We start from the raw sequence: 15561 nt of genomic DNA on the forward strand, positions 1-15561 counted from the left end.
AAAGAGAAGAGAAGAGGATTGAATGTGGGCCAAAGATATGATTTAGGATAATAAGAGAGACAATGTGTATACGAGTTGACTGTCATTACCTCGTGTGCTCGCCTATTTGTGCTTGTGCAGGTTGAGCTCTGGCTCTTTGGTCCCACCTTTCAACTGTCAATCAACTGGTGTACAGATTCCTGAGCGTACTGGGAGCCTACTGGGTGTGTACATGTATGCGCACGTGCACATGTTTGTAATTACCTAAGTGTAGTTACAAGATTAGAGCTACGCTAGTGATGGTCTTCCCTGTATTTTTTGTCATACAATACTTTGAAACTACTGATGGATTTGGCCTCCATCACCTCACTTAATTTGTTTAAACTCTCTACCACTCTGTTTGCAATAGTAAGCTTTCTAATGTTTTTTTTTGGCAGCTTTGTTTCCTCAGTTTGAACCTATGCCTTCTTGTTCTTAAAGTTGCAGTTTTCAAAATGTTTTTGTCAATTTTGTCGATCCACGCTAAGGAAACAAAGGTGCCAAAATAACAATAGAATTTTTGTTTTGTTTTCTTTAAATAGATTGGTAGATGGTTGGAACAAGTTAAGTAAGAAGGCTGTAGATGCCAAAATAGTCAGTAGTTTTAAAGCTTTATATGACAGAGTGCTGGGAAGATGGGACACCACAATCGTAGCTCTCATCCTGTAACTTCACTTATGTAATTACAGGCACACATGTATAGAGATGTCTCGCGGCGAACTGGAAAAATTACTTGAGGGGTTAGGAAGAAATAAAACGGCTGGACCAGATGGAGTTTCATCTTGGGTGCTGCGAGAACATGCAACTGATCTGAGCATTCCACTTCAATTGATAATCCAAACATCTTTGTTCTCCATGAAACTAAGCGGATATATGGGAAAAAAGCAAACATAGTTCAAATCTACAAAAATGGTAACAGAAAAGACCTTCTAAATTATAAACTATTATCATTAACAGGTGTGGTAGTCAAAACACTAGAAAATATTTAAACCAAATGTATAGAACACTTGGAGAGTAATGACATAATAATGGATAGACAGAATTGTTTTCGAACAGGAAGATTTCTTGTAACAAATCTACTTAGTTTTTATGATAGTCATAGATTATACAGAAAGGAGATGGTTGGGTTGACTGTCTCTATCTAGACCTAAATAAGGCTTTGACAGAGTGCCACACAAGAGGAACATACTGAAACATGGAAACTGGAACATACTGGAGGGATGACAAGGAGACATGCTGACATGGTTGAAAATTTGTGTGACACAGATGAGGGTGGTAATTAGAGGCAGTGTATCTGACTGGAGGAGTGTTACTAGTGGAGTACCACAAGGTTCAGTTCTTGCACCAGTAATGTTCATTGTCTACTTAAATGATCTACCAGAAGGAATACAGAATAATATGAACATGTTTGGGGATGATGCTAAGATATTTGGGAAGATAGGAGAAAGAGACGATTGTCATGCCCTTCAAATGGATCTAGATAAAATAAATGCTTGGAGTGACATGTGGCAAATGGAATTTAATGTGAATAAATGTCATGTTATGAAATGTGGAATTGGAGAAAATAGACCACACCCCTTACAAATTATGTGGAAAGGAACTAAAAATAACTATAATAGAGAGAGAGATCTAGGGGTGGTTTTAGATAGTAGACCGTCACCAGAAGAACATATAATTGTGCGACCATTGACCATTGTGCGAGGAGCATATGCGTCACTTTCCAACTTCAGCATTACTTTTAATTACATGGATGGTGAAATACTGAAGAAAATTTTCATGACTTTCGTGAGACCAAAATTGGAATATGCAGCAGTTTTATTGTGCCCATATCTCGAGAAGTGTATCAATAAACTGGAAAAGGTGCAAAGGCATGCTACAAAATTGGCTTCCGGAACTGAAAAACAAAAGTTATGAGGAGAGACTAGAGGCGTTAAATATGCCAAAGCTAGAACATAGAAGAAAAAGATATGATTACCACTTACAAAATAATAACAGGAATCAATTAAATTGACAGAGGAATTCATGATGCCAGCAACTTCACGAACAAGAGGATACAGATTCAAACTAAGGAAACAAGTGCCGAAAAAAATATTAGAAAATTTTCTTTTGCAAACAGAGTGGTAGACAGTTGGAACTAGGTAAGTGAGAAGGTGGTGGAGGCCAAAACTGTCAGTACTGTAGTTTCAGAGCGTTATACGACAAAGAGTACTGGAAAGACGGGCCACCACGAGCATATGTCTCGTCCTGTAACTACACTTAGGTAATTACACACTCTCCCCCATTCCCGAGGTTGCATCTCACAGCAGGTACCTAACTCTCAGGTACATGCTAGGTGAACAGAGGTATCAAGTGAAAGAAACTCTGCCCTTTGCTTTTTTTTTTCTGCCTCGGTTTTGGAATCGAACCCAAGCCCTTTGACACCCGAACATTGGGCGTGTATGTATGCATGTACAGTATGTGCATGTGTGTGTGTGTACTGATGATTTTAAATTACTTTATTCCAGTATTGTGCTGTTCTGTCATATTTGCTCTTGAAGTTCTGTATGAAGGTTTATAGCCATACTTTCTGCCTGTGTGTATTTTTGTTTGTGTGTATGTATGTACATGTTTTAAGTAATTACCTTAATGGAATTAGAGGGTGCGAGGTATTGCGTCTTCCCAGTACAGTATTCTTTCTTGTATGAAATTTTGAAGTATCTGATGGAGTGTACTGAAACATGTTTGGTAATTATTCAATTTTGAGGGTAAATGTTTTGTATGCAAATATGTAAATGCCTTTTGAGGGTAATCTTGACACACAACCCACACATCTGAAAATAAAGGAAATAATGACATTTCGGTCCATTTTGGACAATTTTCAAATCATCTAGGATGGACCAAAATGTCATGTCTTCCTGATTTTCAGATGTGTGAGTTGGGTGTTTAAATTTTCAGCTACATTATTGTGACTTGGGTTCTGCATAATAATCATTTTTGTCACAAATACCATTTTACTCTGCAGTACGGTGATACAGATATCAGTGGAGAGTCAGATACAGACGAACCCACTCGGCGGTCTGTAGACAAGTACCTGTGTTCCAGAAGACATACTGTTGGCCCTGGAGACACACATCACGAAGAGGTATGTAGCTAAAGGAATGACAACTTTGTTGACGTTGCTGTTTGGTGTGTGTCATATACGGGTCTTCTTAAGTACCCTCTTTTTCTTTTTAAAGGGTAACAATGATATGTTGAAGTAACTATGTCGTCTGCCATATACTCCTAGCATTGTGTGAGGTCTGATAACGTACCTCCCTCCCTCTTCCCCACCATGAACACCAGGATATATACCGCCCAGCGTGCGGTCGTCTCCAAGGTATTAAGGTAATGCAAAGGGACAGTATGTAGGTATCCTAAGTGAATGAAGTTTACCCTTATGTTTCTCAACTAGTTACAGCACACACACACCATATGCTGATGCTGTGAGGTTATCTCGGGCACTCGGTGAGTTTATCACGTAACGTATTTGCAAAATTATAAGCCACTCCCCATTTCTAAATTGCTAGATAAGTTTGGACACATTTTCTGCAATAAAGTAGAGACTTTCTTTCTAAGCTACATCCTGCAATTGAGCTATCACTTTAAAATCAAACTACAGAATTATAATTTCATTAAAAATTGCTCAATACTGTACAAATATGATTAGTAGTGTATGTCCCAGGATGAGTGCCTTTACTCTCTCTTCAGACTGTTATCATGGGTCTTGTCACTCGCAGGAATGCCAAGCCAAAATAGGTATATACTGTATCAGATATTTTAGTGCAATTATAGCACAGAAGCTAAGCTGTTATCAGCTAACTAGAATATTCAATAAATTACTAAGGAAAGGAGGCTTCCCAAAAATCTGCAAAAAGGGAATTCCCGCCAAACACACACACCGAAACTACGATGTTGGTACAACGTTCGGACAAGTTTTAACACCTAACCAGTTATAACAACCAATGTAGCAAGTTGTAACAACCTTCTAATACGCATAAACACGTTAAGCCAAGATGTAACAACTTTATTACAAGTTGTAACAAGCGGAAAATAGAGAGTTTTGGTTTGTGTTTCCAGGGTTGTATTCCCTGTTCTGAATTCAAGAGAGGAGACAGGAAGCACTAAATTATACTCTAGTATTACTGTCATACATTTTTTTTTGGCAGAGTTCTGGAGAAAAGTACTGGGTAATCAGAGAGAGATTAGTGGAGCACTTTTGAGAGAATAAACTTTGTAAAAGAGGATTAACATGGATTTAAAGTGAAAAAATTACAGTACAGTATTTCTGTTATAAGGAAATGACTTGCTTCTCCAAAAAAGCACTTGATAGTGCTCTCTGGAGGAGTCACTGAGATATGCAAAGAAGGATGGGTAGACTATTAGAAAGTGTTTGATATGGTTTCTCATAAAAATACATTAGAAAATGAATAGGAACATTAGGCTTTCTGATAAAATGACCAAACCACACACCAGAAGATGAAAAAATAATAACGTTTCAGTCTGTCCTGGACCATTATCAAGTCGTATATGCCTGGACTTGATAATGGTCCAGGATGGACCTAAACGTTGTCATTTCTTCATCTTCTGGTGTGTGGTTTGATCACAAATTTCTATCTCTCTGCATTAAAAAATTTGAAGGCACATCATAAAATCAATTCTTTGTTTGGTCATCATTATCCTCAGCCACATTATTGTGACTCATCATCTGCTTTCTATAAAAACATTGAACAGGGTAGGGGAATGCCAGGCATGCAAGAAACAGAAGGTTACAATCAGCAGCATCCTGTCTTGTGGGGTGTAGCAACCGGCATCATCTGAATGTTGGTTTTAGGCCCATTGCTGTTCACAATGTGTGTGAATGATCTACCTAAAGGAGTGCTGTTGAATATGTCCATCCTTGCAGTTCACACAAAATTAATGTGGAAGTAAAAACTAAGGCAGACTAGAGTACTGCAGGAAGATGATGATAAAATATCAAATAATTGATACTTTCATATATTCATTGATAAAGTACATACATGCATATATATATACATTGGTACTGTACTTAAATATATGCATACATGGTTATTCATTGATACATACATTGATACATTTATTTATTGGTACATACATTCATTAATTCATATGTACAATCCTATAGACAGCCATCGCCAACGTTTAATATGTGTGTGTGGCTTGGGTAGTATGTTTTACTGACACCGAGCTCTTGCGGTGACAGAAGGGGCTGTACCACCACACACTCAACTTGTTCAGCCTACGAATCTGGCTACAATGTAGATACAGTATTCCGTTTATTTACACTTTGTGTACATTTTGCATACTAATTAAGGGGCCCCAGCTATGAGAACAGGTTAAGAGAACTCATCCTAACAAAGGAAGGGGAGGAACAGATGGAGTTATCACAACATAAAAGATACTTGGGGGAAGAGATAAAGTGGACAAAAGAACAACAGCAGAAGATGGAAGTTCAAGCGAGCCATAGAATGTAAGAAAGCATTCATACTCGGTATGCATGGTTATCTTGAGATCTTGAGATGATTTCGGGGCTTTTAGTGTCCCCGCGGCCCAGTCCTCGACCAGGCCTCTACCACCAGGAAGCAGCCCGTGACAGCTGACTAACTTCCAGGTACCTATTTTACTGCTAGGTAACAGGGGCATCAGGGTGAAAGAAACATTTTGCCCATTTGTCTCCGCCTCCACCGGGGATCGAATCCGGAACCTCAGGATTACGAATCCGAAGTGCTGTCCACCCAGCTGTCAGGCGCAGGATATGGCAAAGTTTTGTCACAAAATTACCCAGACTTGACTTAGACTCTATGCTAGTGTGCGTTATTAAAGGCCAAATCTCCGGTTATCTGGATTTGCCCAGATATGGCAAAGATTTGCCAGAAAATTATCCGGACATGATGTTGGCTGGATAATCCAAATACAGTATATGGTTCAATGGGCTTTGGATAAGTGAGCTCATACAGTACTTGTGATTCATAGCGTGATGGTAATGGTGGTTGTAAATTACGTTAAGATAGTGGTGACTGTTAAGGGATGGTAGTAGAGGCAAGAAAGAATCTTCACTAGCGTTACATATTGTTGCAAGTTATACCTCTACTCAAGCCAATGTTTTGTTTTTGGCAGACAAAAAAGGTGGCTACAAATTTTGCAAGTATGGTATGTTGTGTGCTATGATAAGCATGGTTTTCATAGATTTGTTCCCAATTATGATTTGTTGGCAAATTGAAGCTGTAATGCTGAGCGCACAGATAAATGCAAATGATTCTATTTATACACATTATAGAAAACTGAGGTTTCCTTTTGAAGTGTTTTATGAAAGTTGTAGTTTAAAGTGTTGTGCACACACCATTACAGTCAGTTATGCCCAGCTTAGTTCTCTGGGTCATGAATATTAGTGGCTCACAGAACCAAGAATGTAATTTAATGAATGAATTAGATTTATTTACAAGTTTGTGGTTTTTAAGTTAGTTGCCAATTGCCAATTTGTCCACAGGTGATGGAAGCTCACATGCGAGGTCAGCTGCATCTGTTAGCGCCAGGAGGGATGGGGATAATGGGTGGCTATCAGACTCCACCCATGTCTCTACTTCCTCAGACCAACTTGCCACAAAACCTTCCTCTGGTGAAAAACTTTCCTCCACAGAACTTCTCCATCAAAGACCAACATCTTCTCAAGCCACCTCCTTTCATGCATCCTGGTATGTTTGGCCAAATATTATTTGCTAGACGAGTTAGGAAACCTTCACGCGGAAGTTTTTGCTAGAAAATAATGTAATGGCCATTAATTTTGTTCCACGTGTTACTATACTGTGATCATACAAAACTGAAACTTATTTATTTCTTGGATAAACTTACATTTTTTTCTTAACTTTCCCTAAAAATTGGAAGGGTGTTGCAATTCAAGGAAGTCATGGGGGAGGTAATTTAGAAAGCAGATAAAGATAAAGCCAGAAAGACATTGATATTTAATGATCACTATAAAACTATAGATTTTACAGACAAATTCTAATAACAATACTGTATTTGATACAAGACTAGTTACATTAGGTACAAGATGAAGTTGAACTCGGTCCAGTCTTCATATGGTCAGTTGACGTAATTTCACAAGTAACTGCGTAGGTGAAAGAACACATTCAAAGCGTGAGTCAGCCGAGGAATGAATGAATGCCAATGAATTGATGTTCTTGAGAATGGTACAGTCAGAGTGAAGCTGCTGCTGACCGAGCATCTTGTATTATAAGTTCCATCTACTTTTGTCGAAAGAGTTGTCAAGTGGACAACTTCATAGTACGTATATACATAGTACATGCAGCTACATCTTTCCAGAACATCAGCATAGAAAACTGGGGGATACTTTTCTGGATCACCATGTTGGGATAGAAATATAATATCTTGTTATCCATCATTTCCAAAGTGCTAAGAAAGATGTGTTCAAAACAAGTGGCTATTCATATGGCACCGCCTTTGTTGCCAGGCATTTTTTACGGTTAAAATAAAGAAGGGGTATGTGTTTGTCTGCAGCAGGTGGACTGGGCAGACGAGCATCGGATGGGGGTGCCAACTTGCAGATGTTTTTCCAGCGACAGTTGCCTGAAGGTGGCTGGAGTCATCCAAATAGCCAAGAGCAAATTACTCAGGTAAGTATTAACAAAGCAGTCAAGATTATAGAATGTTGTCAGTGTGGACCTCCCTATTAAATCCCTCTCAACAAGAGACCAAAATCTGTCTGCCAGATTTCCCTCCAAAGATCATGTTTCTCGTCACGTTTAAGTGCAGTAATTTCTATCATTACATTTTTTCTCATTTTTGCTATTTTTCAAAGTACTGTAATGTATTTATATTTTAGAAATGATTTTACAGAGCTTGTACTGGGAACTAAACCTTTTACAACATTTGTTCAGAGAGAGAAAGTATGCAATAAGGCAAACTCCAAAGAAATGCAACTAAGGGCTACAAAATGAATTCTACATAATACATATTCCTGGTTCAGAAGAATACCCATATACATTTTACACATTAAGGGTCCCAGTAGTACAGTTGAGTTCCTTCTCGACGCACAATCAAGCATTCCAGGTTCGAATCCTGGAGGGACGGGAATGATTGGGAACATTTTTTCTTTCGCCTAATGCCTCTGTTCACCTGGTAGTGCGTAGGTACTCAGGAGTTAGTCAGCTTGTTGTGGGGTTGCATCCAGGGTGGGGTCAGTAATTTGGTCTGGGATGAGGGGGGAGGACCTTGGTATAATTGTACCGTGTATGAATACATTCTGGCTACCTGTTCCTCGACACACTGAATTATTATTACCTCTACTATTGTAATATTTAATGTACGTGTAATATACCATACTATATGTATAACATACTATACTGTATGTATAATATACTGTACCATATGTATAATATACAGTACAGTATGTATAACATACTGTACTATATATACAACATACTATACTGAATACATAATATATTGTATAGTATAATTGTGGATAATACACAAATTACTAGATTAATATATGCTGCATGCAAATGTATACATACATCTGTATGCTTAAAGTGAATAACATACAGTACATATTTTTACTACACTAATTCAGGCATATTTCATTATATAAACCTGATTATTTTTCAGCTGGGTCTTGGTGGCAGCTGTCTAGGGGGCCACTCCCAGCCACTGCCTCAACAGGATGATGACCTTCTGGGTCACAGAGATGATGAAATTGACCCCATCGATGTTGAAAAGTAAGTTACATATCCTGCGGCAAGATTGATTGCTGTTCAAATAAATTGTTAAATGTATCACAAATATGTCCACAAACATTGTTCATATTTTCTATATTACAAGTTCAAATACTTTAATTTACAACTTATTTACAAACTGTACACTATCACAGACTACATAAAACACTATGAACACTTAGAACTGTGCGAGCAACCTGTCCTCGACTCAAATCCATTCCATCCATCGGTCGACCCCACAGACGCTTTCATAAATTTTTACGTGCTGTTCATTCAAAACAGGAATTTTCTCAAATATAAATTAATATTATAATATATTAGCATATTGTGCATATATAGGCATAGGTTAGGTTAGGATAGGTCAGGTGTTTAGGTTCTGTTGGCAATTATTTGTAGTATGTGGGTGAAGCATTTATAGTGTTGTGGTTCGAACAAAATTCGTCAGTGAAGCACTTATTCTGGAAGTCTTCAAACAAAATCAGTTGCGAGTCGTGTGTAAACCATTTTTCATTAATAAACAGGGGTTTGGCCGGTGCATGGAATCACTTTTGGGTCTTTGTTTGGAGGATGGGCTGGTGAGAGTGCGTGATAGTCACTGAACCAGTCATCGTAGCACAAGGGACCTTTAGCACTCAATGCACCAAGTGCAGAAAGATCTTCACTTCTGTTCCTTACGTTGCATGTTCTTGCAAACAACGCAGGAACGTTTACCCGTTTCACGTGTTCCTGTGCTTCGTATATAACAAGCTTGTGTACAGCAAGGTAATCTTTACACATCTTTACACTTATCAGGACTATAGTCATCATTGTTACTAATATGTTCATCTTCAAACAATATGTCCTGTATTTCGGCATCTGAGGGTTGTTTTTCAACACCACGGCTGACCGTAGACCAGGAGCTCATTGATGATGCATCAGACATAATTGCTACTTTGAAACTGAAACTTCCCACAGCTGTGGGACATGCTGGCATTTAAACAAAAAAAAATGGCGGACGATCACTTGGGGCCTCGGCCATCCATCTCGTACCCAAGTCACCACGTGCCAGTTTTCAGTCCTACGATATATATCTACTGATCGTTATGTGGCGCTCTGCATAGTTCAATGGTTAAGGCATATATAAATCAGAATACTTGTTATTCCTGAACCCATAGGTCAACCAGGCTGTGACTTAGTACGTCAGGCTGCGAAGCAGCCGCATCCAACAGCCTGGTTGATCAGTCCAGCAACCAGGATACCTGGTCGACTGACTGGGCCGCGGGAACGCTAAGCCCCTGATTTCACCTCAAGGTAACCTCAAGGTATAGTGATGGTGTGTTTTAAAGGCCCTTCTATCCAGATAGTATTGTAGCCTCTTTCTCATGGCCTTTTCCATCAGCTTGCATGAGTGTTGTGGAAGTGTGCACAAGCCTCGGTGGGAGATGGTTGTTTGAAGGGTTCGTTAATGAATGTTCAATATTTTGTCCCATGACATCTTAGGAGGAAAATACTTCACACCTAGTGAAGTAGGAGAGTAGGAGAGATGTTAAGTAGGAGAGATGCTCGTGTGGATGATTTGCTGGAGTGTGGTGACCTCCCCACTCCATGGAAGTGGGAAATATAGTGAAGATTACGGTGTGTGATGAACATTTATCATCAACAGGTATATGACTGGCAGAGGAAGCAGCCAGAGAGCAACATTACCTCAGGTCACGCCCAAGGATGTCCAAGAAGCTAGAAAAATGCCTCCTAACAGAGCAAGAAAAACTGGGTTACCAATGGTTACAGAAAGACCACCTGGTAAGGCATACAAGAATTACATGATCAGCAGGGATGCACTAACAGCTGCCCTCTGTTATTTTCCTTTGTGTCGTCTCTGGATAACAATTTTTTTTTTTTTTAACAAATTCCTTTTGGCACTTAAAATAGTTCAAAGATTATGTTGGAATGAATTAACCATTTTTTACAACTAAAAAAAAAATTGGTCTTTTCACATTTTTTGAGTTTGCTTTCAGTTAGTAAGTGTCCTGAGTTGTATGTAATATGTTGTGGTATCTTTTACATATGAACCACATTAGTGTCATAAATCAGTTTATTTCACTTTGCATATCTGTCCAAATTTTTAATCCTAATTCCATGTCATAGTCAGTGATGCACTTCATTTTTATTTGTAGTAGCTCTGTTTCCATGACCAGCATGCTGCTATGTGTCAGAGTGTAGATTGCTGGTAGTCAAAGGTGCATGATACTTTGGTCTGAATCTTATTTTGATATCACTACCTACTTGACACTTTTTTTGTTTATAATTGTTTCTCTTTATTTCAAGTTTGACTCATTTTGTTTGTTCTCTCTCTCTCTCTCTCTCACCTTCCTTAATCCTCACCCCTGCCTGCCTCTGATGCCTGCGTGATGCCATTTATTATTTGCTGACTTGCCCCATTATTTTGTTTAACTTTGCTTGCTTGATAATTGCTCATACTGTGTTTTGCTTCTATGGGAACTGTTTGTATTCCCATTGTTGTAACACTTGGAACAAAAAAATTTCACAATGGATCTGAATAAATTATTGGTGTAAATAATATTTTCTTAAATTTTTTTTTATTGTTGGTGTCATTACTGTATTTTGACATCAATTTAATTAATGGCACCTGCATATAAACATCATGTGTGGCTGACTAATAGTAATCAATCCAGAATTAAGACTGGAAGCCGAAGAACGAATGAAACGGGACTATATTTCGTCCCATCTACAAAATCTATATAACAACGCCCTGCTTACGGGAACTCCATTGGCCCCAGGCATTACTACCGGCATTCCTCCATCTTCAAGTTCAAATTATGCCATCAAACCAGGCATCGTGTCAGGCATTCCCCATCCTCAGTCCTCTAAAAGACTACCACCCTCTGCTTCTCCCCATAACCTATCAAACCATCCCTATATTGGGTACAGCTGTTGTTCTCCGCCTCTTAATATATCCTCCTCATCCTCTTCATCCTCCTCGTCCTCCTCCTCCACTTCATCATCCTCATCCTTTGTGTCCCAATCCTGTTCTTCGTCTTCCTCCTGCACATCCTCTCCCCACCAGTGTCCCTCCACGACCCCAGGGATAATCTCAGGTATTCCACCACATAACAACAACATCATCATCATCAACAACAACAATCCGTGGCCAAAACACAGAGACCGAAAGAGAAAGACTGGCCTTCCCACAGTGCTGGAAAATAACTGGGTCGTTTCGGCTCCAACAGAAGCGACCGATTGCACCACAGTGGGTAATTATGATGGGCCTTAGCCATGTTTTGGTGGTTGGACAAGGCGAATGTGGTGTTTCAGATGGTGGTGATGGGGACGGTGGTGGTGGTGGTGATGGTAGGTTTTTGTTTATAGAGGACTGAGAAGAAAATACTTGCAGATTTTTAATTGAATACAAGCAATTATTTTGTTGAGTGACAGTAAATTATGTAAATGAAATGAATGCCTTTATATAAATAAATTGACTTTCAACAGGTTGGCACTATAAATATGAGATAATGACATGTTATTCAGAGTGCTATGTGGAGATTTTAAGTCAGGTAAATGTGTAGACTTGCACTGTTTATCTCCCTATTTCTGTCTCCTTTCTTTAGTTTTCTCTTATCTTTTATATATATATTCTCCCTCATCTCAGCTTTGTTCAGCTCGTCTCTCACTCTCAACTTTCCCAAATCTCTTTCAGCCCCCCCCCCCTCATTCTCTCTCTCTCCTCTCATTCTCTCATTTGATCTTATTCTCTCATTCTCCCTCTCTTCTCTCATTCCCCCTCTCTCCTCTCATTCTCCATCTCTCCTCTCATTCCCCCCTCTCTCCTCTCATTCTCCCTCTCTCTTATTCTCTCTAATTCTCCCTCTCTCCTCTCATTCTCTACCTCCCTCTCTCCCTTCATTTAATAACACTTAAGTTCATCTCAGTTCAGTGGTTACAATGGAGCAGATATTTTATCCTTGAAAGTAATTATTGCAGCACTCTGGATCATACTAGTGTTGTATGCTATACAGTGTACTTAATAAATACAGTACTTGAATGGAAGCCTTACAAATTAGATCTTATGGAATATGGGGATTTACTTACCATAGTATTATAAGTAACAATAGAATAATATTTCTGTATTTGGGGTTTCTTATGCAGACTAGCATTTGGTCCCTAGAACTCTTGGTTATTCATTTATTCTAACCTTAAGATTGTTTTTTCTACTTTTTATAACTGATAAATTTGATGCATAATTTAGTTGTTTTATTCTTATTTTGCAGAAAGTTTGTTTGCTTGTGCAAGCATACACATTATAAATGCACTCTGCATGGTCTCTGCATGCATGGTTGAGTTTGTCCTGAATGTACTTGTTTGCTAATAATCTGCACCCTTGAATGTTGAGGGATCATAAGCATTTGCATATTAGTGTAATATCTTTCTGAATGTCCAGTGTCACTCCCGTAGTACTAAAGAAACTAATGAGAGACTGTGTGATAAAGTCAGTCATGGTCATGATTAGCACAGTAAGACGTGGTCATGATTAGCATAATAAGACAGGATGATAATTGATGTAATAAGGCACGATCTTGTAATACCATCCTCGTAAATTGCTGTCAGGTCACCCAGGCATGAAATATACCATGCTGTATGGGGAACCATTTAAAAGCTTTTATTAACTGTTATCAATATTTTAATGCATTTTTGTATTAAAATAAGTGCTCTTCTCCATCCATACATTTTAGGCACACTTTCTATGGCTACATACTCCCTGCCAACTTTTGTATTCATTGCCGCCCCCTCTGTCCACACATATCTGCATCACATAGCAAACGTAGTACAATGGTGTCGGTGTTGTCTTGATACTGTACCGATGTGCTGCATTCCTTATAGAGCATTATCAGTTATTGCCTTTGCCATGCATTTATGTCACTGCGTTAAAGGAAAACTAGACTAGCAAAGCTTGGCTGCTTTGGGCCACACATGCCTTGTCATTAACATCATTTTCTATGAGAAAATATTGAGGTTGTACAATGGGAACAAACTCATCTTATGGCTTGAATATATTCCTGTAAATGCCTCACATTCTTGTGATTTCATTATCACTTCGTTTTCTACATTCTCTTCTTTTTAGTTGTTCATCTTTTCATTTTATTTTTATTAATTGATTAACTATTATATGCCCCTAAACATTTTTCCTTAAAGGGTAAGTGATAAATACAATATATAACTACTGAATGAAATAAAATTTATAATCACATTAAATTGAATGACTAGTACTCAAATAAAAACAATAAGAGGTTACCAGTTTACAAGAGCAGAGAGCAACTTCTCGGTTGTGCACGAGTTTTGTGTTGTCTCTGGTCAGATCCACAATGCTTTTATATGACAAGTGGTAAATACATGCAAGAAATTAAATGTTTGACACCTTAATACACACACAAGCCAGCATTGAATATAATGAGAAGTCAGTTTCTGGATTATGCCCTGAGGGCTTCCTGAAACTATCTTGCTGAAACTGCTCCTTACTTCTAGGTCACGTCAGTCATGGACGCTCTGTTTTGTCAACTGGGGACCAGATTAGAGCCAGGGCACCCCTCTGCAGAGGCACAAAATATGAGTGACAATCTACCACCTCACTGGGAGAGCATCTAGAAAGTTATTGAAGCTTTACAGACAACTGGAGGGTTAACCCAAACAGAAAGCTGCAAGGTTCACAGGAACCAAAGCCTCAACATGGCCGAATAACTCACCCAAATGATTTAAACAAAACAATTGATTCACCATATCAGCAACAGAATTTACTTGAGGGGAATCTGGTGGCGGGGGCTGGAGCTCCAGGCTGCCTAGTGGCGGCTATCAGTAGTAATGCGTTCATTAAAGTTTCTAGTGAATCGGTTATTTTGTCTGAATTGTTTGAGGGTTTTTTGCGGCTTAAAGGTTTCAGTTCATGTGAACCTTGCAGTTGTCTCTAAACCTTTGCTGAGTTTCTGCATGCTTCCCAGTGGGTTGGCAGATTGTCACCTGCTCTCTGTACCAATGTGAGAAGTGGACCAGGTTCTGGCTTTGTCCCTGGTAGGCCAAGCAAAACTGTTGGTGCTGATGTAACTAGTAGTAAGGAGTAATGTCAGCAAGATGGCTTCAGGAAGCCACCATGGGACTCTGCCAGAGAGGATAGGTTGCCAGAGCACAAGGTCAGACCTCATCCAACTAGCTTTGCATGTTGATACAATTATTTGAACATGTTCTTACATTTTAAAACAAATTTTAGAACTAATTGGTTTTACTTTTCATAATTGTTTATAAAAAAGGTATTTTAAGATTTTAAAAAGTGAAATTTAGCATTTTCTTACACAGAAACATCTAGCAACTAGATTGGATTGTTTGTTGGATTTGCTGGACCCAGTCACCTGAGGAAGCATTAGTGTGGCAACAATGCATATTTATTTTAAATTTTTAGTTTCACATATTCAGTATTTATTGATGCTGCTTGTATTTCTACTTTTACACCACACACAGAAAGCAGTCATATTTTGATTTGAGTATTTTTATCTATCTTTTTCTTTTTGTACTTTGTCTTCTTGCTGCTATTGCACACCTTCTCAGAGAAGTCTTGGCAAGACCATGATAGCTCTATCCGTACATACATTAAACAACGAGGAAACCTTTGGAGCAGGACAGCGGGATTGATCCTGACATCCTGCTCTGAAGAATTTCTTACTGATACAGTAGATCACATTATTGTGATTTGGTTGTGTACATTAAACAACAAATGGGATGGCATATAACCCTGCCA

At 38.7% G+C, this 15561-nt stretch overlaps 1 protein-coding gene across 9 annotated transcripts in view; it reads left to right on the forward strand.

The window, feature by feature from the left end:
• Positions 1-15561, forward strand: part of LOC123766848 (serine/threonine-protein kinase SIK3) — an 81471-nt gene that overhangs the window by 30271 nt on the left and 35639 nt on the right. For 4 of the 9 annotated variants that reach the window (XM_045756255.2, XM_045756252.2, XM_045756254.2 and 1 more), the window contains exons 10-15: positions 3020-3139; positions 6542-6746; positions 7570-7685; positions 8677-8786; positions 10426-10562; positions 11444-12034. In XM_045756255.2, the coding sequence (XP_045612211.1) occupies positions 3020-3139; positions 6542-6746; positions 7570-7685; positions 8677-8786; positions 10426-10562; positions 11444-12034 (1279 nt within the window). The remainder of the gene's footprint in view (positions 1-3019; positions 3140-6541; positions 6747-7569; positions 7686-8676; positions 8787-10425; positions 10563-11443; positions 12035-15561) is intronic. The other 5 variants (XM_045756257.2, XM_069307526.1, XM_069307525.1 and 2 more) reach the window with 2 other exon arrangements.

The sequence above is a fragment of the Procambarus clarkii genome, chromosome 60 (assembly GCF_040958095.1).
Source record: "Procambarus clarkii isolate CNS0578487 chromosome 60, FALCON_Pclarkii_2.0, whole genome shotgun sequence".
NCBI lineage: Eukaryota > Metazoa > Arthropoda > Malacostraca > Decapoda > Cambaridae > Procambarus > Procambarus clarkii.